This window comes from Martes martes, assembly GCF_963455335.1.
Source record: "Martes martes genome assembly, chromosome: 4".
NCBI lineage: Eukaryota > Metazoa > Chordata > Mammalia > Carnivora > Mustelidae > Martes > Martes martes.
Window position 1 is genome coordinate 93,612,594 of NC_137891.1, and position 26,287 is coordinate 93,638,880.

The following is a 26,287-nucleotide window of genomic DNA, read 5'->3' on the forward strand; positions in this document are numbered from 1 at the left end:
CCGATTTACCTCCCAGTACGAAGCACAAACTGGGGGATATTCTGCATAAACATTACTTAGCTCCCATGCTGGTGTAGGAGCATTCTAGTCGAGGCTGTGCTGTCCAGTGCTGGTCAGCTGGCCTTCTCTTAGAAAGCCCATTCTCCACAGAGAGCTCCTGCAAGGACTTCCATCATCCCAGTCTCTATCAGCCAAGCTTGTTTGCTTCTATCCGATTAAAATAGTGGCCTGCTGACTAGCAATGATGACTGTAAAAAAAAAAATGGGTGATCTCTGGTGAAATTAAAGACACCCAACATACATGAATTAGCTCAATATATTTTAGAGATATTCACTGCCCTTCTGTGAATTTGTGAGATGATCCACGGTGCTCTCTATTCTTTATACAGGAGTGATGCCCTAGGCTAAATTCCCTTCTTGGTCCTGAGACAGTATGAATTCTGGAAGAATCTGCCTGCTTGCATCTGGTGGGGAGAGGAAGCGTCAGTACCTCCCTTTGGAAAATTGGGAGTTTTTCTGTAGTGACCTGTTGTGTAAACAGTATTCAGAACACCAATAAAACCACAGAGCTAGGACTTCTAAAGCATGCAAGATATTTTATTCTGTGCTTCTCTGATAAAAAGAATTGAGTTAATGTTTCGACATGTGGCAGAATTTGATCTTTCATTGTAATGTGGTAATGGGTTTGTTGGAGGTGCAGACTTACGGCTCTCACCCACTGCAAAATCCTACGGGGACAATAAACAGAACAAGGGCCTTTTGGAGAAATGGCTAATTCCACAGTTGGAGTAGAGGAGATGAAAGATGAATCTGGAATATCTTTTATGCCAAAAATTTTTTAAGTGCTCCAAAAAACCCAAAACTGATGGGCACATCAAAAGGACACAGGAAGACTTTCAGCTCCAGGAAAATGGAATAAATGTACTTTTCCCTATTTCCCCCACTACATACTACTAAAAACCCTGGACATCACTTACGAAACAAACATAAGACAACTCTGAAAGATGGAGAGAAGATCAGCTAGGACCCCGGGACCCAAGGAATGACCCAGTGGTGAGTCCCTGGGCTTCTCTCTGCCTCACATACCCGATCCAGACTTGGTGCTGGAGAAGACAACAACTCAGAAATGCCAAGAGGAATGACAAAAGAAGCCCCTACCAAGAGCATGCTTGGTAGGGCCTTTCCAAAGGCCCAGAAAAGGGGCAGCCCAGCAGGACAGAACATTTTTTAGACAAGAACTGCTTTATGCCAGCCATTCATCACCGCAAAACAAAAACAAACCCAAAAAGAGCTATGGCTTCAACCCCATTCACAGGAACAAAGTCTAAGTGGAGAACCTAAATATCCCCCCTCCCTGGCTGGGCAGTAACAAGTCACCCCACTTCACTCCATTTGTATGTGTCAGAAAAAGACAAACAGGGAGCCTGCACTTTCATTCCTGCTGCCTACAGTGAGGAACGCTCCATACCATCACCGCTACCACACCGTTCAGTGTGAGCACCTGGGAGACTGGATCTCCACCACCACAAGGCACCTCTCCCCTCTTCCTGTGCCAGAACTGTGTCCGAGAACAGAAGATTTAACTAAGACCCAGAACCTTTTAACATAATCCCTGTAACTTTGGGTTTCAAACAAAAGTAATTCATGATGCCAACAACTGGGAAAATCTCAAAGTAGAATGAAAAAAGACTGCTGAGATGCTGGAGATGTTAGAACTATCTGAGAAAGATGTTAAAGCTGCCATCACAATAATGCTTCGAGGAGCACCTATGAACATGCTTGAAACATATAACAAAATAGACTCAGTGAAAATACAGAAAGCCTCACCAAATAAAGAGAAGATATTTTTAAAAGAACAAAATGAAAAGTTTAGAACTAAAAAAAAAAAAAAAAAAAGAGAGTAGGTTCAACAGCAGAATGAAAGGGACAAATGAAAGAATCAATAAACTTGGAAATAAAGCAACAGAAAATATCCAATATGAATACAAAGATAAACCAGACAGAAGAAAATGAACAAAGCTTCAGAGTTCTTTGGGGCTATAACAAAAGAACTAATATTTCTGTCACTGGAGTTATGGAAGGAAAGGAGAAAGGGGGATGGGCTAAAGAAAGGGTACTTGAAAAAATAATAGCTGAAAATGTCTCAATTTGTCAAGAGCCATAAACCGTAGCTGTACGCAGCTCAGTAAATCCCAAAGAGGATAAACTTGTAGAAATCCACACCAAGAAACATCATAATCTAACTTCTAAACATTAGTGACTAAAACACTAAAAAATCTTTAAAGTAGCAAGAGGGAAGTGACACTTTCCCTATAGGAAAAATACAATTCAAATAACAGCATATTTCTCATCAGAAATCATGGAGGCCAGAAGAAAGTGGCACCGGAGGTTTTAAATGCTGAATGAAATGAACTGTCAAACAAGAATTTTATTACCAATGAAATCAAGAGATGGGGAGAAATCAAGATATTCTCAGATGCAGGAAAACTAAGAGAATGTGTCACCATCACAATTACTCTCAAACAGTGGCTAATAAAGGTTCTCTAAGATCTTGGAACATCAGGAAGGAAAAGTTGAGGTACATACAACAGACTTGGCTTCTCTTTAGTTTTCTAAATGATGTTTGATGGCTGAAGGAAACATTATAACACTGTGTAATGTGATTCTAAAAGTATGTGGGAAAATATCTGGGACAATTATAAGCAGAAGAGGGCAAAGGAATGTAAAGTGAGGTAGAACTTCTGTATGTCACTCAAACTGGAGATCTGACAACATCAGTAGACTGTGGTAAGTTATGTATATATAATGCAATGCCAAGAGCAATCACTAAGAAGGCTATGCAAAGAGATACACTCAAAAATATTACAAATAAGTGAAAATAAGATACTAAAAAATGTTCAAGTAACTTACACAAAAAATTAAAATTAAAGAAAAAACAGAATAGAAAACAAACAAACAAAAAAACTGGAAGAGGTAAGTTCTAGCATATAAATAATTATACTTTTAGTAAATTATCTAAATTATCTAAATTATATTTAAATTATCTAAAAACACGAATAAAGACAGTGATGGTATGGATTTAAAAATTTGACCCAATTTGGGCACCTGGGTGGCTCAGTCAGTTGAGTGTCTGCCTTTGGCTCAGGTCATGATCTTAGGGTCCAGAAATTGAGTCCTACATTGCGTTCTCTGCTCAGCAGGGAGTCTGCTTCTCCCTCCCACTCTTCCCTTGGTGCGTGCTCTCTTTCTCTCTCTCTCTCTCTAAAATAAATAAAATCTTTTTAAAAAATGACCTAATTCTATGCTGTCTACAGGAAACTAACTTCACACATAATGATACAGGCAAGTTGAAAGTAAAAAGGGCAAAAATACACATCATGCTATCAACATTAATTGAAGAAAGCAGGAGTGGCTAGATTAGTATCAAACCACATTTCACAGAACACAGAAAATTACCAGGGACATAGAGGTATATTACAAAATTATTTTTAAAAAAGTAAATCCACCAAGAGGATATAGCAATCACCAAAATGTATAGACTAAACAACAGAGCTATAAAATATATAAAGAAAAAATTGGGATCAGTATAAGAAGAATCCAGCAAATCTACAGTTTACTAATAGAAGACATACACACTCCTCTCTCAACAATCTCTAGAATAACTAGGCAGAAAATCAGGAAGCATATAGAAGAAACCAACAATACTATCAACCAACCAGGATCTAAGTAATATTTATCAAACACTCCACTCAACAGCAGCAACGGCTTCAAGCATCAATGGAACATATACCAAGAGAGACCACATCCTGAGTCATAAAAGAAACCTCAACAAATTTAAAAGAATTGAAATCATAAAGAGTGTCCTCAGACCATAATGAAATCAAACTAGAAAGCAAAAACAGAAAGTCAAGAGGAAAATCCCTCAATACTAGATAATTAAACAAGAGGCTTCTAAATAATCACTGGGTCAAAGAGGAAGTCATAAGGAGAAAAAATATACATTGAGCTAAATGAAAATAAAAATACAACATATCAAAATGTGTAGGACACAGCTAAAGCAGTCCTGAGGGGAAAATTTATAGCACTAAATACTTAAAGAAGACTCATTAAAAATCTAGGCTACCAAGTTTATAACCTAAAAAAGAAAAAGAAACCCAAAGCAAGCAGAAGGAAGGAAGTAATTAAAGGTAAGAGCAGAAATCAATACAATTAAAAGTAGAAACATAATAGGGAAAAAAAAAATCAATGAACAAAATCCTGGTTCTTTAAAAAGATCAGTAAAACTGACAAACCTACGTGACAGACAAGTAATTAAATCAGAGAGAGAAGACACAAATTACCAGTATCAGGGCCTAAGAGAGGAGATTTGATTCAGACTCTGCAGACATCAAAAGGATAATAAATATAGTGAACGACTCAACACACATAAATCGGACAACTTACATGAAATGGACTAATTCCTTGAAAAGCACAAACTGTAACAATTCATAATTCAAGACAAACCATTTAAATATCCCCATAACCTGTAAGAAAACTGAATTCATAATTTCAAAACTCCCAAAAAAGAAATCTAAAAAAAAAAAAAAGGCCCAGATGATTTTACTAGGAGTTCTACCAAATATTTAAAGAACACCAATTCTACCCTGACACCAAAACCAGACAAAGGTACAAAAAAGAGAAAACAACAGATCAATATCCCTCATGTAAACAGAAGCAAAACTCCTTAACAAAATATTGGCAAATAGAATTCAGCAATATATAAAGAGGATATACCATCCAGAGATGCAAAACTGGTTCAATATTTCGAAGTTAATTCAGACAATCCACCATAGTAGAAGGTGGGAAAAAACCCCCACATGAACATTGCAACTGATGCAGAAATCGTTGCAAGTTGATTTATTTGACAAAATTCAATACGTGTTCAAAATTTAAAAAAAAAAATGGAATGGGGGGCCTTCCTGAACTTAATAAAGAACTTCTATAAAACCTACAGGCAACACTGTACACTAGAAGACCAAAGCTTCCCTCCTATGGCTGGAAACACGCAGGGATGTCCATTCTCAGCCTCCATTCAACATAGTGTTGGAGGTTCTAGCTGGAGCAGTATGGCAACAGAATGAAATAAAAGGCATATAGACTGGAAAGGGAGATTTTTGACATGATTATCTAGAAAATCCCAAAGGGCCCCCCAGAATTAATATGTGAGTTCAGCAAGGTCACAAGCTACAAGAAGAACATGTAAAAATCAACTATATTTCTATTTACTAGCAATGAACATGTGCACACCAAAACTTAAAATACAATACCATTTACAGACACTCCAAAAAAAGAACATATTTAGGTGTAAATCTAACAAAATACATACAGGACTTACATGCTAAAGACTACACAACACTGAAATCAAAGAATCTCTAACACATATAGTGTTCATATATTAGAAGACAAAACATAGTAAAGATGTCAATTCTCCCCAAATTAATGTATATAGTTTTACTGAAACTCCTACCAAAAATCCCAAAAAGATTTTTTGTAGGTATAGGAAAAATTATTCTAAAATTTATATGGAATGCCCAAAGAACTAAAACAGCTAAAACAATTTTGGAAGAATAAAAAGGAATCAATCTACCCAATCCCAGAACTTATTATATAACTAAAATAATATAACTAAACTGAGATGAATCTGCAGAGAATTATGCTGAATGAGAAAAGCCAATCCTAAAAAGCTATATACAATACAATTCCATTTTTATAACATTCTTGAAATGACACAAGTATAGGAGAACAGATTAGTGGTTACCAGGGATTTGGGACAGGCTGGCAAGGAAGTGGTTGTGGCTAGACACACACACACACACACACACACACACACACACACACACACCATGGGGGACCCTTTTGGTGATGGAAATGCTCTGTGCCTTAGCCATATCAGTGTCATTACTCTGGCTGTGATATTATATGGCAAAATGCCATTGGGAGAAACTGGGTAAAGGTCCACAAAATTTCTCTGTAATATTTCCTGCAACTGCATGTAAATCTACAATTATCTCAAAATAAAAACTCTTATTTAAAAAAAAAAAGGACACAAAAGCCACCTTGAAGATGTTCCCACTGATAACCTGGGGAAAATTTGAGCATCAAAATAATTAAAGACTATAAACAATTATAAATAATTGAAAAGAACAGGAATCCATGAATACATACCAACGATAGATATGTAAATACGTAAGTAGGTAGACAGATACACACAGGCAGGCATACAGACAGACAAGGGCTTCTGCTTACAGGTGAAAGCAGAATGCCATGGAAACCTTAAAAACAAACAAACAAAAAACAAGCTTATAGATATAGAGAACAGATTGGTTGCCAGAGGTGAGGGCTGGGAGTGGATAAAATAGGTGAAGGAGTTCAAAAGGTACAAACTTCCGCCTATAAAATAAATAAGTCCTGAGGATGCATGAGGACTACAGTTAATAATATTGTGACTGCAGATCTGAAAGATGCTAAGAGGCTAAGAGACTATATTCTCAAAGTTCATAAGAAAAAATTTTGTAACTATATATAGTTACAGATGGATATTAACTAGATTTTGTAACTATGTATGGTGATGGATGTTAACCACTGATTATTTCACAATACATACAAATATGGAGCATGTCCTACACCCCAAAGTGATACAATGTTATCTGTCAATTACACTTAAAAAAAAAAAGGCAGAATGCCAACTGGTAAATATGGAGGAAGAGCTACAGTAAAGAAACCACCATAGTCTCACTTGGCTTACAAAAGGATCATCCAAAGGTACTAAATTTGGGGTGGGGTGTTCTGAAAAGAAATAGTAAATTTGCATATTCTTAAAGTAATTTTCCATAGATTGTCCCTTGAAATGAAATGAACTATTAACCGTATAGGGGAGAAATCAGCAATCCCTAGAGTGAATGGTCAAAATTATCACCAAAAAGGGGCAGATGGATAGTGTAATCCAGACGTGATCCAGCAGGACACAACGTTACTTATTACTATTCTGACTTTGGATAAACAACCTTAATGAGAAATCATCAGAACCAAAATGAAGAACATTCTCATTTTTTAAAACAGGGAGTATGTCTTCTTCAAAGGCATCAATCTGATAAAAGGAAAGGCTGAAGGTGACAAGACCCTAAGAGCCATGACAACTAAGTGTCACCTGTGACCCTAAAATGGAGATGAGTATAAGATGGGGGGAACCACTGCATCAAGGACTGTATAGGGTCAAGTGACAAAACTGGCTATGGGTGGTCTATTTAACTACAGAATCAATCAATGGGGGCGCCTGGGTGGCTCAGTAGGTTAAAGCCTCTGTCTTCGGCTCAGGTCATGATCCCAGGGTCCTGGGATGGAGCACCGCATGGGGCTCTCTGCTCAGCAGGGAGCCTGCTTTCCCCTCTCTCTCTCTGCCTGCCTCTCTGCCTGCTTGTGATCTCTGTCTGTCAAATAAATAAATAAAATCTTAAATAAAATAAATAAAAATCTTAAAAAAAAAGAATCAATGTTAAATGTCTTGAAGTTGATAGCTATAGTATGGCTACATAAGAAAATGCCCTTTTTTTAGGATATACATGCTAAAGTATTTGGGCATAAAAGAACAACAGTATTGTATATGGAACTTTCAAAAGGCTTAGAGAAAATTGAGATAGTAATGATTCATGAAATTATAGGATATAAGGGTATTCTCTGTATGAGTGTTGAAATGTCTGTCGGTTGGAAATTATTTCCAAATTAAAAAAGAAATTAAGTTCTTTGGCTACTGTTACCTATCGAAAGGAACCAAGAGATGTGTATACCCATTTGGATTGGATAGGTTCTGGAAAAGTACAGTAATTAAGAGCATAGGCCTCTGAGTTCAGACAAATCTGGGTTCAAATCTGTCTTTGCCCCCTATTAGCTGATCTGACCTCAAGAAGTCTCAATTTCATCATCTGTAAAATGGGGAAAATAATGTTATCTCATAAAATTATCTTGAACATGAAATGGGCTCAGGGCTATAAAATATCCCGACGCCCACATGTGGTCACCATTCCGCATGGCTACTTGCTGTCTCAGTAGGTTAGTGGTGGTGGTACCTGGTCAGCACCTGTGGTGATGGTGGCTATTGCTCTAGGCCACGAGATACAAAGATGACCAAACCGTGGTTTCTGACCTCAAGGGACTTTAAAAATAGAGTTGAACCACAAACTACAGTGTGTAACGTAAGTGCGAACAAAATGGCACTGGAGAGGAAACAAGCATATTTTCATATATATTTCTTCTGGGAAGTGGGTTGGGAAGGACTGCACAGGGGAGGTGACAGTGAAGGTGAGCGGTTAGGGGCAGTTAAGGATTTCATGAAGTGGATGCAAGGGTGAGAAAGGACGTTCCAAAGTGAGTTACCTACCGAGGACACAGGTAGGCCAAGCACTCAGGGCCTGCTTGAGAAACGGGGGAGGCAGAGGGAAATGCAGATGGGGCCTGGGCCAAGCTGTGGACGGGGAAGGGCCTTGAACGTACCACTGCAATGGAATAAGTCTCACTGCTTCCTGCGTGCAGTGGGAGAATCACTGGAGGTCCTGAGTCAGGGGTGACAGGACTGGACTACTGTCACAGAAATAGAATGCCGAGATGGTAGTTTGAAAAATTAATCCAGTAATTATTCCTTCAAATGGAAACTCTGAAGGAAAGGCCAGGCAAATAGTGCCTTCGTGGCTCTTCTGTTTTTTAGCATGTCGCATCCAAATGGTGATAATTAAAACAGTCAACGGTGGGTAAGACTAGCTGATACCATGGTGCAGACACACACACACACACACGACACACACACACACACACACATGACACACAGACACATGCACGCACACACACACACACGCACACACACGGGAGACCTATGTGCAGACACGCAGAAAGGAGGGTGGACGTGGGATGCGGGCAGGCCTTCTGGCAAGCAACCCGGGAGCAGTGCAGGGGAGCAGCCAAATGGATGTGGGGGAGCTACCCAGCACGGCAGTCAGCACTGAGAGCTGGAAAGGGTTCTGGAGACCCTGTGCGTCCCAGGCTTTAATCCTATAGTTACTGGATCACTGGGTCCAAGGGTTGGGCCAGGGTGGCAGTGGGCAAATGGACAGCTTGTGGGGAGCACACAAAGGACCGAGTATTCCCACTTCTTAACACCCAATACACATGCTGGCCGCCTGAGCATGAGCCCTGCCCCTCTGACCCCAGGGTTTCCCTTCACTGACTATCCAGCCTCAGCTTATTTCCCTCAGGAAGGCTTAGAAGGCACTGTCCTTACCAGAACCATCTTGACCACAGAGCCCCCATCAAAGTAAAGATTCCTGCCCCCACGTGGTGGTACCCTCTGGCTTCTGTGTTGTACGGGGAAGGGGCCCCATGGGGTCTACACCACACGAACTGTGGGTGTTGTGGATGGTCATCACACTTCTCTCTCTTGACTTTGTTAACTTGGGGGTAGGTAAGAATAAAAAATGAAAGTTTTCTATGATGAGTGCTGTGAAATGTGTAAACCTGGCGATTCACAGACCTGTACCCCTGGGGATAAAAATACATTATATGTTTATTAAAATAAAAAAATTTTTAAAAAAATGAAAGTTTTAATTCACTTTTTCAAAGGACACCCTCCCTTCTGGAGTTCATGTGTTACTTCACCTAACCAGTCTGGGAAGGCTCGTGCTTCTCCCACTTGTAGCAAGAAGGAAAAAGAATGTGTTTTCCTAGGAGAGTCTCCTTTAACTCTCAAATTTACCAGGCAGCTACTTGAAGATGGGGCTGACATGAAATCAACCAGAAAGGCAAGTGGTTCCACGTGGCCCAGGAGAAACGTGCATCTCACCACGGGAATGGGCCTGCCTCTGTTTCCCCTGTGGCCCCTCCTCCCTTACCTCAGAGGCGATGGAGGTGAAGCTGCCGCTGAAGTGCACGTGCTTCCGGACTTCGCTGCCATTGGCCGTGAGCAGCCAGTCCCCGAGTGCGCGGTCGTCCCCTACTGACCGGTTGCTGTGGCTCTGATTGGGCAGGAGCTCCGCCAGGTCCCAGTGGTACGAGGGCGTGGCCCCCACCAGGGCGATGAGGATGGCCTCGGTGGCCACATAGAGCTGAAGGAGCAAACACACAAACCCAGCTGTGTCGGAATCGCGATCAGCAGGCTTACAAGCCTAAGATCTGTGTCCTGCTTTTTGTGTTTCTCTGAGCTACAGACAATGGGGCACATCAAAGCAAAGGAGAGAAACGTGAGAAGGAAGCTTCCTCCTGATCTACCACTGACAGAGTCATTAGTGATCCCCCTTGTAAAGCACCCAAGGTTTTTTCCAGGGGGATCTCCTTCTGCATTTGAGGTACTTCCAATGCTCAGGAAACTGCACACTGATGGTTCAATGCCATTGGCAAAGGTGGCAGGGTGGAGGGGGATATTACTAGCTGTGATTTATAATGCTGACATTCCAGCTACTTCCCCTCAACACTATACCCTCTGTTCAGATAAGCAGGCACCAGGGCCCCGAGTATCATGGCCTTGGATTCACAATCTAAACTATGTCTTTTGTAGCATAGTCAAATGTCTCAGAAAACAGCATATATAGAAAGAATATAGTTATATACATAGTAAAAGAATATACACAGTATACCTAAAGAGTATATACATTATCATATAGAGTATATACAATGTGTATATATGGAGAGAACATATAGTACAGAGAGTATCTCTACAGAGAAAAAGTATATAGACAGAGTATATATATCTAGATAATACAGAGGGTGAACACCAACGAAAATACTTTATTAGAGCAGGTAATCATAATATGTACTTGAGGAGGTACTATTTTAAAACACAGTACGCAACTTGTAAGATGTAAAGAAATCCAAATTCCAGAAAGAGATACTCACTTTATAACCCTTAGCCCTACTTAATCATTGTTTAATCTAAACATGGTTGTTCTCCCAAGGGGGGATAATTCATTCAAGAAATCTTTATAGAACACATATGCCATTTGTCTTTGATTGTTCTGGGCCTTATAGCTATTCACACTCGGGTTTATAAGCTGTTGAGCCCTATGCAGCCTTTTTATGCCACGAATTTCCATTTATTATTTATTTATTATTCCATTTATTATTATTTATTATTATTATTTATTATTCCATTTATTATTTATTCCATTTATTATTAGTTCTCCTTGTTGGATGATTATTTCAAGCTTCAAATGAATTAGGAAAACACAGAATTTGTCTGTTGCAGTGAGAACTATCTCCCTAAGTGAGGCACTCTTATTTTAAGAAATTACCCCTATTAACTTAGAACCTGGCATCTTAAAATACCTTTAAGCAGAACAAGTGTTTATGAAATACAAGGCTGTGATTTCTCCACAGCCTACAGTAACAGCCCCACTGGATGGATGTGTTGACTGAGGCACAAAGAAGAGAAGACTTGCCAACAGCTTCAGCTCCATCCACCAGGGAACCCCGAGCTTCTTCCACATCACTCTGGAGGGGCATATTCAGCTGTTAAGTGGATAAGCCAAAACGCCAAAGGCGGAATGAATTATCATAAGCAGATGATGGAATTACTGTCAAGGAAAGAGAAAAGAAGTCATGACATGGTATGTCATAGCGGAAAGCTAATGTAAAATCCAAGGTGTGATTTTTGCACTCTGGGAAAGGTTGCGAGGACGGAAGGCAGCCCCAATCTATTTCGGAGGCGAGTGACAGTGGGCCTCCCGAGATGTACCAAGCCACCACGGGTCAGTCTGCATGGATGATTTATTGTGGAATGCAAAGGAAATCATGTTTCTGGATTTCTATTGCTTCCTGGCCCCTATTTGCATACTACTAAGGAAGTTTTGGAAGAAGCAGCCATCAGTTTGTAAAAATAAAAACCTGAATAATTACAAGAACAGAGAGATTACACATTTAGCAGCCGCTCTAATTACAAAGCGCTTGCATCGTTTTAGTAACTGCCCCTCCTTATTACAATCTGCTGGACTTAATTGGTGGGTAAAGAAATGAAAAAATATGGGGCAAGGGAACTCTGGAGATGAGGCAAAACCCATGTTCAGAACACAGCCTTCAATCGGGCAAAGCAAACTAGTTATATTTTCTCTCTAAATGTGCTATTTTCTGCCTTTGGTCTTACCATTTGCTTCACCTGAAAGCACTTCACGAGGTTCAGCAGAGTCTTTAGACCTTCCCCATCCTCCCAGAGGTACCTCAGGTACCACCTCCTCCCATCTTGCCTTCCCCTCAACCCTCCGGAAGCCCTCTCCAGCTTCTGCCTACCCCCCGCCAAAAGCTCCATGTTCGACCTTTGTTAGAGACGTATCCCTTTCTTCACTCCATGATATTGATGTGTCTGCTCATCTTATTTTTCCTACCAGAACATTTCGTCCCTGAGGACAGGATCTTTGTATGATCCAGCCCTGAGCTTCCAAAGCAAACACCTCAGGGCCTTGATACGTGGTAGCACACACTCAAGTGACTGAATGAATGAATAAATGAGCAGGATAGAACACTAGGAACAATAGCTAACACTTCTCTGATGCTAACTCTGTGCCAGGAACTGTTCACACATCATATTTTTATCCAGATTGTTCTAAGATGAGCCACAGTCTAGGTAAGACAGGAAATGCTCAAAGGGTCCTATAACCTGAGGTGTGTTTTCTCATGGAAACCATCACTCTCAGCAATAGCTACAGTATGTAGAAAGTAGTTCAGAAACTACATGCACCCTGACGTTTATAGCAGCATTATCCACATTGGCCAAATGGTGGGAGCAGCCCAAGTGTCCACTGGCAGATGAATGAATTAAGATGATGTGATATGTGTACACACACACACGCACACACACAGAGGACTACTACTCAGCCATAAAAAAGAATGAGATCTGGCCATTTGCAACAATATGGATGGAACTAGAGAGTATAATGCTAAGCAAAATAAGTCAGAAAAAGACAAATACCATATGTGGCTCATACGTGGAATTTAAGAAAGAAAACAAACAAGTAAAGGAAAAGAAAAGAGGGAGACAAACCAAGAAACAGATTCTTAACTATAGAGAACACACTGATGGTCACCAGAGCGCCAGTGGATGGGGGATGGGGGATGGGTGAAACACGGGATGGGGATCAAGGCGGGCCCTTGTGATGAGCACCAGGTGATGTATGGAAATGCTGAGTCACTCCTGAAACTAACATTACACTTTATGTGAACTATAGTGGAATTAAAATTTCAAATTTAAAAATTAAAAAAAGAAAGCAGTGCAGATACAAAGAGATGGTGCTGATACGTAGCCTGAGTCACAGAAGGGACCAGTGATACTTAGTTCATCAGTATCCTCCCCAGCAACCTGTTGCCTCAATAAGCACTTTCACCTTCTCATCCTCTCTGCCCTCCTCCCACCCCTCACAACGTTGCCAGTGCCCGCCCCTCCCCTGCACGCACACGTGACCTCCACCAGGGACCTACACCACACACCGAGGGCCATGGCTTTCTGGCACCAGAAGAGTCAGGCATATGCAGCTCAGAACTCCACGATGGCGCTACCTGCTTCTCCCCCACAAGTCCAGATAGTCTCTCGATCGTGTCTCTTATGTTACTCTACGACAACAGTGCACACGTTCGTCCACATATTCCTACCTAACAGTGGCACCCATCAGCAGATGGGCCTGAAAGCCACAATCAGAAACCACCACCCACGTGCCTCCAGAGTGGAGCCCACCCCATCGCAAACAGACCATTATCTTCTCCAACGCTACCTCCAGGGAAGAACAAGTGCCCAGATGGCTGCACTTTTCCCCCCTTTCAATGTCATTATACTTAGAAAAGTGACTAATGTGCACCAGGGGACTGAAATTTTTGAAGTCGCAAAAAAAGTGAAGGTTTTAAAAATGATTTTATACCGACAGCATTATAAGCTTTTATAATACTCCGGAAACCAAAACATCCCCCATCAATGATCTCATCACAACATTTTGTGCTGTGAAGTCATGGTAAGTATGACGTTGATGTTTTAAGCAGGAAAAATGGACAACAGAGCAATTAAGTGAATCATTCGAGGTCACGTATGACACTAATAGCAAAACCAGGATGAGACTGAGAGTCATCTAACTTTGAGGCCAGAGCTCCTCACGGGAAAAAACAAACAAACCAGGAAAAATCAAAGATGACTTTATTGTTGTCATTACTGTTAGTCTTTTCTGCACTTAGACTCGGTTATGTAATTGACTAAGCCAGTAGCACGACCTGGGCAAGTATATCATGGACAACAGGACCAAATGCCCAGTGCCCAGCACCAATTGGGTATTCAATAAATATATGTTGGGTGACTAGTGATACCACTTTTTTTTTTAAATTTAAAATATTTAGTTACTATGCCCTGAATCACTGGTATCTCGAGTCCTATTTCTTCCCAACTCTAATTTATCCATGTAGTGCCACCAGATAGGGCTCCCTAAGACACTCCTCATGAAGCTCCTCTGACAAAACATACTGATGGATATGTCCTAGCATAACTATCCTTGCGATAAATGTCCTAGCATTCCAGATCTCCATTGTATGACCCAGCTGCTACCTAATCCACATCCCAGCTTTCTGTACTAGCCTACTTAAATCCCCAAATGTGACTTTTTTTTAAAGATTTTTTTTTTAATTTATATGTCAGAGAGAGAAAGAGAGAGAGAGAGCACAAGCAGGGGGAACGGCAGGCAGAGGGAGAAGCAGACTTCCGCTGAGCAGGGAGTTGGACTTGGGACCCAGAACCCTGAGATCATGACCTGAGCCGAAGGCAGACAGCCAACAGACTAAGCCGCCCAGGTGTCCCTGCAAATGTGACTTCTCATCACATGGTGCAAAAAGCTATAGACTTTGTAGTAAACTTTGAGCAAATCAAAACCTCTCCAAACTTCAACTTTTCTTTCAGTGAAACTGAACACTAGTAGTCCAGCTCTTCATCTCATTCATTCATATCTAATCAGCCTAGTCTGAGGTTCAAACGGGATGCTCCTTTAGCCAACCATAAACTGTACAGCCCCATACAAATAGTATCTATCAGCGCACCCCAAACATTACTGGGTGGGGTCTGATCCTATAGCCTGAGGGAGACCTGGTTCCACATCTCTTGCAAGCTCTCATGAGCTCAAGGCTGCAGGTCTGGGTCACAATTTCTGTAGCAAGGATACAGGTGTTCTCTCTTCTACACATTGCTTCCCAATTTTGTGGTTTGCCATCTGAAATGACTTTCCCACCTCTCTTTAAACCCAAGCTCCCAAGTTCAGCTCAAGCTCAGTCTTTCTGAAGTCTTCAACAAACCAGTCCAGACCACACTGATGGTTCCCTTCTTCATTTCCAAAGCATCCATTTAGTGGCCACACTGTTACTGGGGAAATGTTATTCTGTAAAATTATTTAGCAGGGTAGATATAGCGAAATTCTAATTTGTTAATGATGCTCTCCTGAAGGAAAGAAACCCTAATTTACATTTCTATATCCTTCCAAGTAAACCCAACACATCACTGCATATATATAATAGCCTATGATGTATTTTGTTAACCAATTCCTTGCAGAATGGTGTGGGAGAAAAAAAAATGATGATGGATGACAACCCAGTAATTCCAGGATCTAATCCTGGTTCCTACCATTAATTAAGACTTCGGACAAATTAAGCATTTGGGTAATAGTGATTTAACGTGCATCTCTTTCCCTCTCTCTCTCAATCTTTATCCCAAACAAAATGGGAATACCACCGCCTGACCATTTCCTTCTGTTACTTCAGCTTCATTCTTAAAAAATTTGAGCGAGTAACAACACTTTGCAACACACCGTATTATGAGCCTCAGGCGATAACAAGGATGGATAAGAAATAATTACTTCCTTCTAGGCAAATACATTGACATCAGGACAACAAATACACACAAAGCTACAAACATAAGGCCGATTTTGACAAATGCGATATTAGCCATGGTAGAAATGAGGTTAATGAGAACATAAAGAAAGTGGATGGGAATTCCAACTGGGAGAATAAAGAAAAGGTTGTACATGTGACACCTGAGTGCAGTTGTAAAAGGTTGGTAGTGGGTTAATCGAAACCAAACTCAGGGGAAGGAATTTTTAGGCAAAAAAAAAAGCCAATCAGAGTCAGGAAAGCAAAGAACCTATGTTTAATGCTCTCTGAAGAAGTATTACAGGATTAGCTCACCTTTTCCCAAAATTCGGTCCTCTGAATACCCCTCCGAGGGTTTTATGTGCTCATTTTCTATTATTTAGGTGATAGTCTTTTAAATCGCTTCAAATTTTTTCAAGTTTTTATTTAAATTCCAGTTAACAGACAGGGTAATATTAGTTTCAGTCTACAACAGAGTGATTCAACACTTCTGTACATCACCCAGTGCTCATCATGACAAGTGCCCTTCTTAATCCCCAACCCCTATCTCACCCATTCCCCACCCTCCTCTCCTCTGGTGACCATCAGTGTGTCCCCCAGAGTTAAAAGTCTGTTTCTTGGTTTGCCTCATTTTTTCCCCTTTGCTCATTGGTTTTGTTTCTTAAATTTCACATATGAGTTAAATTATATGGTATCTGTCTTTCTCTGATTTATTTTAGGTTAATACTCTCTAGCTTCGTCCATGTCATTGCAAATGGCAAGATTTCATCCTTTTTATAGCTGAGTAATATTCCATTGTGTATGTGTGTCTGTGTGTGTGTTACATTACATCTTCTTTTTTTTTTTTTTAAGATTTTATTTATTTATTTGACAGAGAGAGAGAGATCACAAGTAGGCAGAAAGGCAGGCAGAGAGGGAGAGGGGGAAGCAGGCTCCCTGCCGAGCAGAGAGCCTGATGCGGGGCTCGATCCCAGGACCCTGGGATCATGACCTGAGCCGAAGGCAGAGGCTTAACCCACTGAGCCACCCAGGCGCCCCACATTACATCTTCTTTATCCATTCATCAACCAATGGACTCTTGGGCCGTTTCCACAGTTTGACTAATATAGATAATGCTGCTATAAACATCAAGATGCATGTATCTCGGGGTGCCTGGGTGGCTCAGTGGGTTAAAGCCTCTGCCTTCAGCTCAGGTCATGATCCCAGGGTCTTGGGATCGAGCCCTGCATCAGGCTCCCTGCTTGGCGGGGAGCCTGCTTCCCCCTCTCCCTCTCTGCCTGCCTCTCTGCCTACTTGTGATCTCTGTCAAATAAATAAATAAAAAAACTTTAAAAAAATGCATATATCTCTTTGAATTAGCATTTTTGTATTCTTCAGGTAAATACCTACTAGTGCAATTGGTGGGTTATAGGGTAGCTCTATTTTTAACTTTTTGAGGAAGCTTCATACAGTTTTCCGGAGTGGCTGCACCAGTCTGCATTCCCACCAACAATGCAAGAGGGTTCCCCTTTCTCCATACCCTGGCCAACACCTGTTATTTCTTGTGTTGTTGATTTTAGCCATTCTCACAGGTGTGAGGTGGTATCTCATTGTGGTTTTGATTTGCATTTCCCTGATGATGAGTGATGCATCTTTTGATGTGTCTGTTTGCCATCTGGATGTTTTCTTTGGAGAAATATCTGTCCATGTCTTCTGCCCATTTTTTAATTGGATTATTCATTTTTGGGGTGTTGAGTTTTATAAGTTCTTTCTATAGTTTGGATATTAGCCCTTTATCAGATATGTCATTTACAAATTCAATTCAAAATTTTTAACTTAAGTAAATTTGCAGAGAAATACAATTTTATATCACTAGAGATACGATCAGCTAGATAGAACTATAAAAATAAACACCATGTCATAATGCCAAGTGTTGGCTAGTATGTTTTTATTTAAGGTGGGCCACAAGAGAGATTTTCAAGCAAGATTTGGGGGGTAGGGGCGAAAGCAAAGGAGCAGCCATCTTGTTTTCTTGTTCAGAAGCCTGGGGCAGGTGCTTTTGCACCTCACATACATTGCTACTTCTTTGTTGGCTCACTTTGTTGGTGCAGCAGGGCAGCTGGGCCTGCGATGGAGCCATGCTCCCCTGAACGCCCCCTCAGCATCTTTGACTCCTGGGCCAGGTGTGTGTTTAGTTCCGTGATGGAAGGCAGTTGCTTCATCAAGGCTGGAGGCAGTGAGAATGACACAAATTCCGGTCATTTCCAATGGCTTCCAGATCACAGTTTCCCTTCTAGACTGCCTTCCCTGCAGACTTCAAGCTCCAACAGCAGACACAAAGACAACAGCCTTACAGGGACTGCTTAGCCAGCTCCCACGACTGCATATTGTCAAATTTCTGTAATAAATTATTCACTGACTTCATGTATAATCCTATACCTATAAATATATATGCTACACACACACACATACACACACAGACGTGGGTCCCCATCCCAGGAGTTCTGCTTCCTGCCTCTCTGGCTGAACTGTGACTGACACCATCTTGAACAAATATGGCCCAATATTAGCACTTACCAAATCTGGAAGTAGGTACATGTGTGTTTGTGACATTATTTCCTGTATTTCATTGGAAATGTTTCATAATTTAAAAAGAAGTTTTAAAAGAAAATGAATAATAAATACAATGAAAACAGAAAAATGTCATTACATTCCAACCAGGCAATGTCTTCTGCCAAGGACTGACCCCTTCTATAGTTCTTACTTGTAGTTCATTCCCTTTGTTAAGACAGAAATACTGGCAAATGTTTTGGGAGGTGCTAGCACCGAATGAGACTTTCTTCTTAGAAAAAAGACAGATTAAGAAGGGAAGGAATAACCCTCTCACTTTATAAGCTAATGCTACATTTAATACTACGTTCATATACCACCCAAATCCACCATGCCAGCCATTCTTTGGGACACCAGAGAATGCAGAAAGACAGAGGGTTAACAACAATGAGAGGACACTTGTAGTGACAAGCACCAGATACTAAATGTAAGTGATGAATCACTGATTTCTACTCCAGAAACCAATACTGCACTGTATGCTTAGTAACAAAATTAAATTTAAAAAAAATTTAAATTAAAAAGGAAAGATTAGAAATGACTGATGGGGTAATAGAGACTCCAGAACAAAGGTGAGAGGATATCCCTGGAAGGAGGGGAGAGATGTCTTCCTCTTGGATACTGAGGAGAAATATAATGACAAGTGAGGATCAAAATTAATTTTGAAGTAAAAGGAAGGTATGTTTAGGAAGTTTACACTTCTATTCCACCCATAAAGTTGGAACAAAGAACATCTGGGGAGAAAGTGAGGAAAGAGTCAGGAGAAACTTGAGCTTGGGAAGCATGGTCAACAGCCAAGTAGGAGAAGTGCGTACCAGAGCCAGACAGTGGCCTAAGAGCATGGGTTTCAGGACTGTGGAAAAGAGGAACTAACCAGCCTACATTTGCAACAAGAGAGAATGAAATAAGCAAATTCCAGTACAGCCCTGTATTGGAACACTGCGCCTTAGCCTTTAGAAAATATGTGATTGCTCATTTATGAGCACAGCAAGGCATTCACAATACTGTTGAGAGACAAAAATCAGGTTAAGATCCAAATTTATGCCCAAAAGACAAACATATGCATTTGTATAATGAAAAGTCTGAAAGGCAATCTACCAAAACGTGAGCATGTTTCATGTCTGGATGGGCGAAGTTCTGGTGTGTTTTTTTTTTCTTCTTTTCTCTTTTCTATGTTTCCCTTTTTGTACAATCACCATATACTATTTGATGAGCATCATAAGATTCCTGTAAGTGCAGATGTCAGAAGTCTGAGCATTTGGTTAAGGAAACCAGACGCGGGACTCCTGAGCTGCATGTCTTGAGGTTTGCTGGCTCCCCCTCCTAAGGCAGTCTCTGACCGTGGTGATGAACCAAGCGCCTCTTCTGCAGACCTCAAGGTGACATGGACACAATGCCAACCAACTGCCGGGCACTGGGCAACTTTAAGAAATCCTGAACATGCAGAACAAATGAATTAAAGCTTCACGATCCAGCCATCTCCCAGAGCACAATTGTGCTATGGGCTAGTGAGGGCTCACCTACATGAACTCACTTGGCCATCTCACAGCACAGGGTCACAGCATTCCAGTCTAGCGTTCTTTCTGTCACACACTGCCTATTTTCACACTTCCAATGACGTGTGTGTGTGTGTGTGTGTGTGTATTGTCTTATTAAGGGAATATCTTCTCTGTCAGGGCCCAGGCTAAGCAGCTGTGCTGTGGGAGGCCATGGCAGGCACGCTGCTGGGGATCTGGGTGTTGGGGAGGTGTCGAGCTGGTTGCTTTCCAAGGCACATCCCAATTCTTGAGATGCCCGAATTTCAGAGGAGCTTGCTAAACCTCTCTGGGGCTCCCCTTATGTCCAACAACTCCTTGGATGGAAATCCGGTCTAATCAGTTTGCAACTTCATCTGCTTTACGCCAGGGGGCAGTGTCTGTCTATAGACAACAGCTTTCCTGAGGCCAGACTTGGGGGGCAAGCATATAGCTCTGGTCTCTCTGAACTATGGTGCCCCACTCATCTAAAGGGATGGAAGAACACCAGCAAAGGTTCCCCGGATTATCACCCAAACTCACGGCCACTCTCTGAGGGCAGACAGAACTAAATCTGAGGGTGAGGGCGGCATAACACTTGCTCAGACTAGCAGAGAACCCTGGTAGAGGTTCCCTTGTTCTGGAGTCATGACACAGCAGCTCCTACTAATGCCCTACATTCTCATCATGGCTGACCCCCTGGTGCTGGTGAGAAGCCCCTGAGGCCCCTAATGACTAACCCGGTGAGGTCTTCACTAATATGGACGGTAGGAACTTCATTACCTGCTTGTGGTTGAGAGGCTGAAACCACCTCAGAGACCCCTCACGGAGAGAAGCCTTTCCATGAATCTCCCAGGGAGACTCAGACAAGGAAGCAAAGGCAAGCGGGTGGGACACATTCATTGTGACAGTGGTTCTACACAGAGTTTAATAAAGCACCCTGAACAAAACTCCCTCTATTTCACGCTCCTAAATGTTAAACTCACAGACCACAACTCCCAGCGCTAACTGGTTAAAGGAATAGCAACAGGAGAGTGGACGGTTAATCTCATACCATGAACTGTAGCATTTTCTTCTAAGTAAATAAGCACATCTTCTTTTCTATACCACATTTTTTTTTTCAAAATTTAACACAGAGAAGCAAAACAAAATAAAATTCATGAACCCGCCATCACAACTAACTAGTTTCATTTTATTATATATGCTTCAGATTTTTAAAATATAATATTAAGAACACAGAGCAAATCTCCTTTGCAGCCCACCCATCCCTTCCTCCCTGGAGGTAACCAATCTCAGAACTGGGTGTAGAGCCTTCTACTCTATAGGTTTATACTTCTTCATTGTCCATATACATTCATAAACCAAATATGGTATTGTCTCCTACGTTTTTACAAGTTTTATGAAGTTATGTGTCACACTATATACATCCTGATGGCTATTTTTTTCCTTTAACATTGTGTTTTAGAAATTCATTCCTGTAGCTATTTATAGATCTGGTTCATTCACTTTAACTCTTATATTCTATCAAATTTATACCACACTTTAATTATCTAGTCCCTTTCCAAGAGTCATTTAGGTGGTTACTCATTTTTGTCATTACAAACGGTGCTGCAATAAACAACCTAGACAGATCTCCTTGTGCCAGGTTCAAGAGACATTGGGAGGTCACACACCCAGGAGTCCAACACTCGGTTTTAATCGTACTAGGCAATGCCAAATAGTTCTCTAAACCGGTAGTTCCCACGTCTCATTTTCATCACACCTGGACTGTTAGACTATTTAATGTTTGCTAATCTAGTAAGTGTGAAATGATATTTCATAGTCATTTGAATATGCCTGTTTCAAATGGTGAGTGAAGGTAAACATCTTTCACGTGTTGACTGACGCACTTTCCTCTTTGGCAACACTACCTGGTCAATCAGTCCGCTTTCTAAGACACCACGGAAAGACACTTATTGCGTGAATGATTTAAATGCGCTGATAGCTACAGGATCTGATAAATAAGGTTGGGGTTATTAAGCATTTACATTAAAATAATGCGTTCCAGAATACCAGATACCTGTACCTCAAGCTCGGGTCCACAATGTCATCACAATTTTGCTGGTGTAATGCTTGTTACAGGTTACATGTTGGCTAATGGATGTTTTAAATTCTGTGCAAATCAGACTACAATCTGTGATTTGTGATCCCTAGGAAGATGAATGAGCTGGAGTCTATGGCTCAGAACGAATAAGGAGGATCCCCTTTCACTTTGTGTCTAAATTGTATTCCAACACTCTTCCTCCAGACAGCCTGGCAAAGGAATATACACAGATGCAAACACCAAACAATGATGATGGCGTCAAGTCTGAATCACTGTCAGGAAATAGAAACAGAAATAAAGTACGTAGAATTATTCATATTTACGTACCACAAATAGCTCTTGCCCGAGGGAGGGCACACATATCCGGAGAGTAAGAATTTCTCTAACCGCAAAACAAACTATTACTGCTTGTTCATAAGACAACTATTTTTACATAAGGCAATTATTTTTTCCTTTAAGCTTCTGGCTCACGTATTTTCAAACCACACAGCACTATTATGAGGGGCGTTTGCATCTTATCATATGAAGAGAAATCTACAAAATCTGCCTCTGTTCTTTTCATATCTGAAAGTTGACCACTACAGAGATTCCAAAGATTGTGGTTTGCAAAGAGTGTGAAGATGAGTCTCCTAGATAAAGCAAACTGGATATTGAGGTAACTTTTGATGGGCCACATGATGGTATCAATAATCCAAGAAAACAGCTAACCTAAAGACCTTTAAGAGTCTGCTTTGTAATATGGTTTTGTCCTTTTAGTTTGCACTTGGATATGTTCGAAGGAAAGGGAATTAAACCATTAAAAATAATACTAAAGGCCCCAGAAGGAAGAAAACTCAAGAGGATATAAACTTGCCATCTCTGGCCCTCTAGTTCTGTGTTTCTCAGCTGGGGATGGTCATTACCAAACCACAGATGGAGGAAAGGCTCCTGCTGTAGCAAAGACTCTGTCTGGCAGTTCGATCCACAATGTGCAGTGCTCTCGGGCAGGGCTCCCTCTCCCTGGCAGGGCTGCTGCACAGGTGGTCTCTACGTTCCTTGGGCAACAGGGGACCAGGGCTCTGGGTTTTATTTTTTATTTTTTTTTAAGACTTTTTTTTTTTTTTAAGTCCTCTACACCCAACATGGGGCTCGAACGCACAACGCCAAGATCAACATTCCACCAACTGAGCCAATCAGGCACCCCAGGGTTTTTGGGTTTTGAAGCAAACATCAACCTCCCATCTAAGCCTACTCTGAAAAGGGCTTCTTAACTTTTTTCTCTGTTGGAAGAAGCAACCTCCACAAGATGGTGAAAGCATCATATTACAACTGTGTAATGGGGCTCCCAGACTCCCACTCCACAGGCCAGCCCTCACCAAAACCATCTCCAACAACAGAGTTGGTAGAGAGATCTTTGGTGACCATTCACTCTCATATGGAGGATAGCTCTAGGTGACCCCAGGACCATGTGGATTACATATCTTAAAGGATGGTTAAGTCCTCAGAAACAGGTACCGCTGGGAAGGATTCACTTCTGCCTGGAGTGATGCACCTACTCTGTTGGGACAGACAAGAACAGGGCACCTTCCAGCTCACACGTAAAGATAAAGCCACTCATTCCCAACACTCTTAAGACCTGGTTCTTTGATGGCAAATACTAACCACATGTCTGGCAGGCATCAGTGAACAGTCCTGTTTCCAGGCTTCGAGTTCTTTGGTACAACACGCTAACCAACTGGGTCAGCCATAAAGAAAAGTAAGTGAGGGAAACAACGAGTCCCAAGCCCAGATCAGTAGCCTTTTCAGTGCTGCACACCCTCAAGGTAAACTTATTCTCTGTAGGCCTGTAAGAAGATGACGGCAGTCAGAGTGTAGGGATAGGGGCAGGGATGGCACTGTTCGGAAAAGGAGTCCTGTGCCTGGGATTCTTGGTTAGAAGAGGAAAGTAAGAGAATTTTCTGGGGCGCCTGGGTGGCTCAGTGGGTTAAAGCCTCTGCCTTCAGCTCAGGTCATGATCTCAGGGTCCTGGGATAGAGCCCCGCATCGAGCCCCGCATTGGGCTCTCTGCTCAGCAGGGAGCCTGCTTCCTCCTCTCTCTCTCTGCCTGCCTCCCTGCCTACTTGTGATCTCCTTCTGTCAAATAAATAAATAAAATCTTTAAAAAAAAAAAAGAATTTTCTCAAAGAAAAAGTATTATAAATGAACAACAGGCATCACTGATATAATTATATTTTCTAGGTATTAAATATTCTTTTGTGATTTAGGAAAATAGTTTTTCTCCTGAAGGAAAATTACTTTTAAAGCTGAAAGAATGAACTTAAAGGAACTTCAGAACACTGCATATTTGTGAACTGAGAATTTGCTTTGCTAGAAAAAGGATACATACCATCTACCTGTCCATCACTGGAACAGGTCTTCTGGCTGGTGATAGAACCAACTAAACTTGCAAACATTGTAACAGGAAACAGAATCAGTAAGACAATCTGTACCTTCCCCCACACCCCCATCTGCCTGTAGAGCATTGCCTTATGCCAGGTTTAAGCCAACTGGCTGGCGGAGTGGTGGTTAGACTCAGGACCTCCCGGTACTTTCCCTAGGATAATTATCATCACAGGGTCATTGTAGTTATTTACCTGTCCACCTCCCTCAGCGCGCTAGAAGGCAAGCTTCACCGGAAAGGGGCTTCCATTTGTCCATCACTGTAGTCCCTGCTAAGCACATAGTAGGTAGGCACTCACTAAATATGTGTTGACTAAAGAAGTAGTACAATGACTGACTCACAGCAGATAGTAAAGAATTTGTGAATGAACTGCTTTTAGAATATTGGGAGCAGTAATTGATGTTAAATGGGCCATTTGGACGGGCAAAGGAGGAGTAACTCTTGTCTGGCAAAGTGTATCTATAGTGACCTTGAACATACGAAACCCGCATTTTTAGGCTGGGTGGAAAAGCAGTCCAAGACTTCTGTACAATGAAGAACGGTGTAAAATGGCATTATTCAACTTAGAAAAGTCTCCGCCCGAGGTTGGCCTCTGGGCAGAATGACCCAGCAGAACTTAAAGCGGAGAGGAAGCAAGCCTCCGCACGGAAAGCATCTGGCCAGGAAGCCCCCTCGAATCCAGATACCCAGACCTGCAGGAGGCCGCTCTAGACCGGACCTTCGCAGGCCTGTATCAGAGCTCTCTCTGTGCTCCAGATTCCAAGGTGACGTAGCCACAGGTGAGAAACAATTCCCTCGCGCATTCACGGTGTATTCCCGGTTACCGCGGAACTGGGCATCATCTCTTCCCCAGCTCAAGGGCTGAAGTACACCCCCTCATCCTTCTCCCCCTCCTTCTCCTACTCGAGGTGGCGGGATGGGTGGGCCTGGCGGAACCGCCCAAGGGGGCAGGCTCTGAGGCTTGGGCGGGCACCGCAGGCCGGGCCCGCCGGCGACCTTGGCGGGCTGCGGCCCAGACCGGCCCTCGCGGGGGGCGGAGTGGGACTCGCGGCCCCTCCGGGTTTGCTGGGACGCGGCGGGGGGCGGGGAGGATGGACCGCGGGAGGCGGGGAAGCGGGGCGCTGGAGGTGCGGGGGCGGCGGGGGACTCACCTGCAGCAGCACGGCCAGCAGGAAGCACAAGTACATCTGATAGATGCCCATCTCCCCCACCGCCTGGAACGCCTCTTCCACCTCCATGGCGGGCCTGGCCCGGCGGCCCCGGCTCGGCCCCACTAAGCGGAGCGGGAGCGGGAGCGGGGTCAGAGCGGAAAAGGGGCGGGAGCGTGCGGGCGGGGCGGGGCGGGGCGGGGCGGGGCGGCGCGGCGCGTCTGCGCGGGCGGGGCGCGGCCCCAGCTGGACCGGGCCGCGGAGCTTTCTGGTGGGGATCTGGGTCCGAGAGGACTGGCTGTGCGCGCCGCTCACCGGGCGAGGGAAGAGGAAGTGGGCTCCGGGTGAGGCGTCCTCGCAGATGGAGAAACACGGAAACAGCAGCCAGTGGGCACCCGAGCCCTCTTGGGGCGGGGGCGCGATAACTGGGCGACCTGGGGGCGGCCCTGCATTGTTTGTCCTGTTGCACAAATCGGGGGGTTTGGGGGCGTTCTGGAGCCTTCGGGGAAGAGTGCTGGTCAGGCTTTCTTTGCAGTCCTACTCTGTGCTAGCTTTGTAGAGGTCACCGGTAAACAAATTCTTGCAAAGCTGCGAGATTCATTTGCAAACAGAAATAGGCAGGAGGGAAAAAGGAAGTACA

The 26,287-nt window shown here is 42.5% G+C and overlaps 1 protein-coding gene across 1 annotated transcript in view; it reads right to left on the reverse strand.

Annotated features, from left to right (window-relative positions):
- SLC22A15 (solute carrier family 22 member 15) overlaps positions 1-25,789 on the reverse strand; it is a 79,685-nt gene extending 53,896 nt beyond the window's left edge. The window contains exons 1-2 of the mRNA XM_080801792.1: positions 25,651-25,789; positions 9,915-10,127 (exon numbers count right to left, since the gene is read on the reverse strand). Coding sequence (XP_080657918.1) covers positions 9,915-10,127; positions 25,651-25,737 — 300 coding nt within the window. The 5' untranslated portion in view covers positions 25,738-25,789. The remainder of the gene's footprint in view (positions 1-9,914; positions 10,128-25,650) is intronic.
- Between the last annotated feature and the right edge of the window lie 498 nt (positions 25,790-26,287).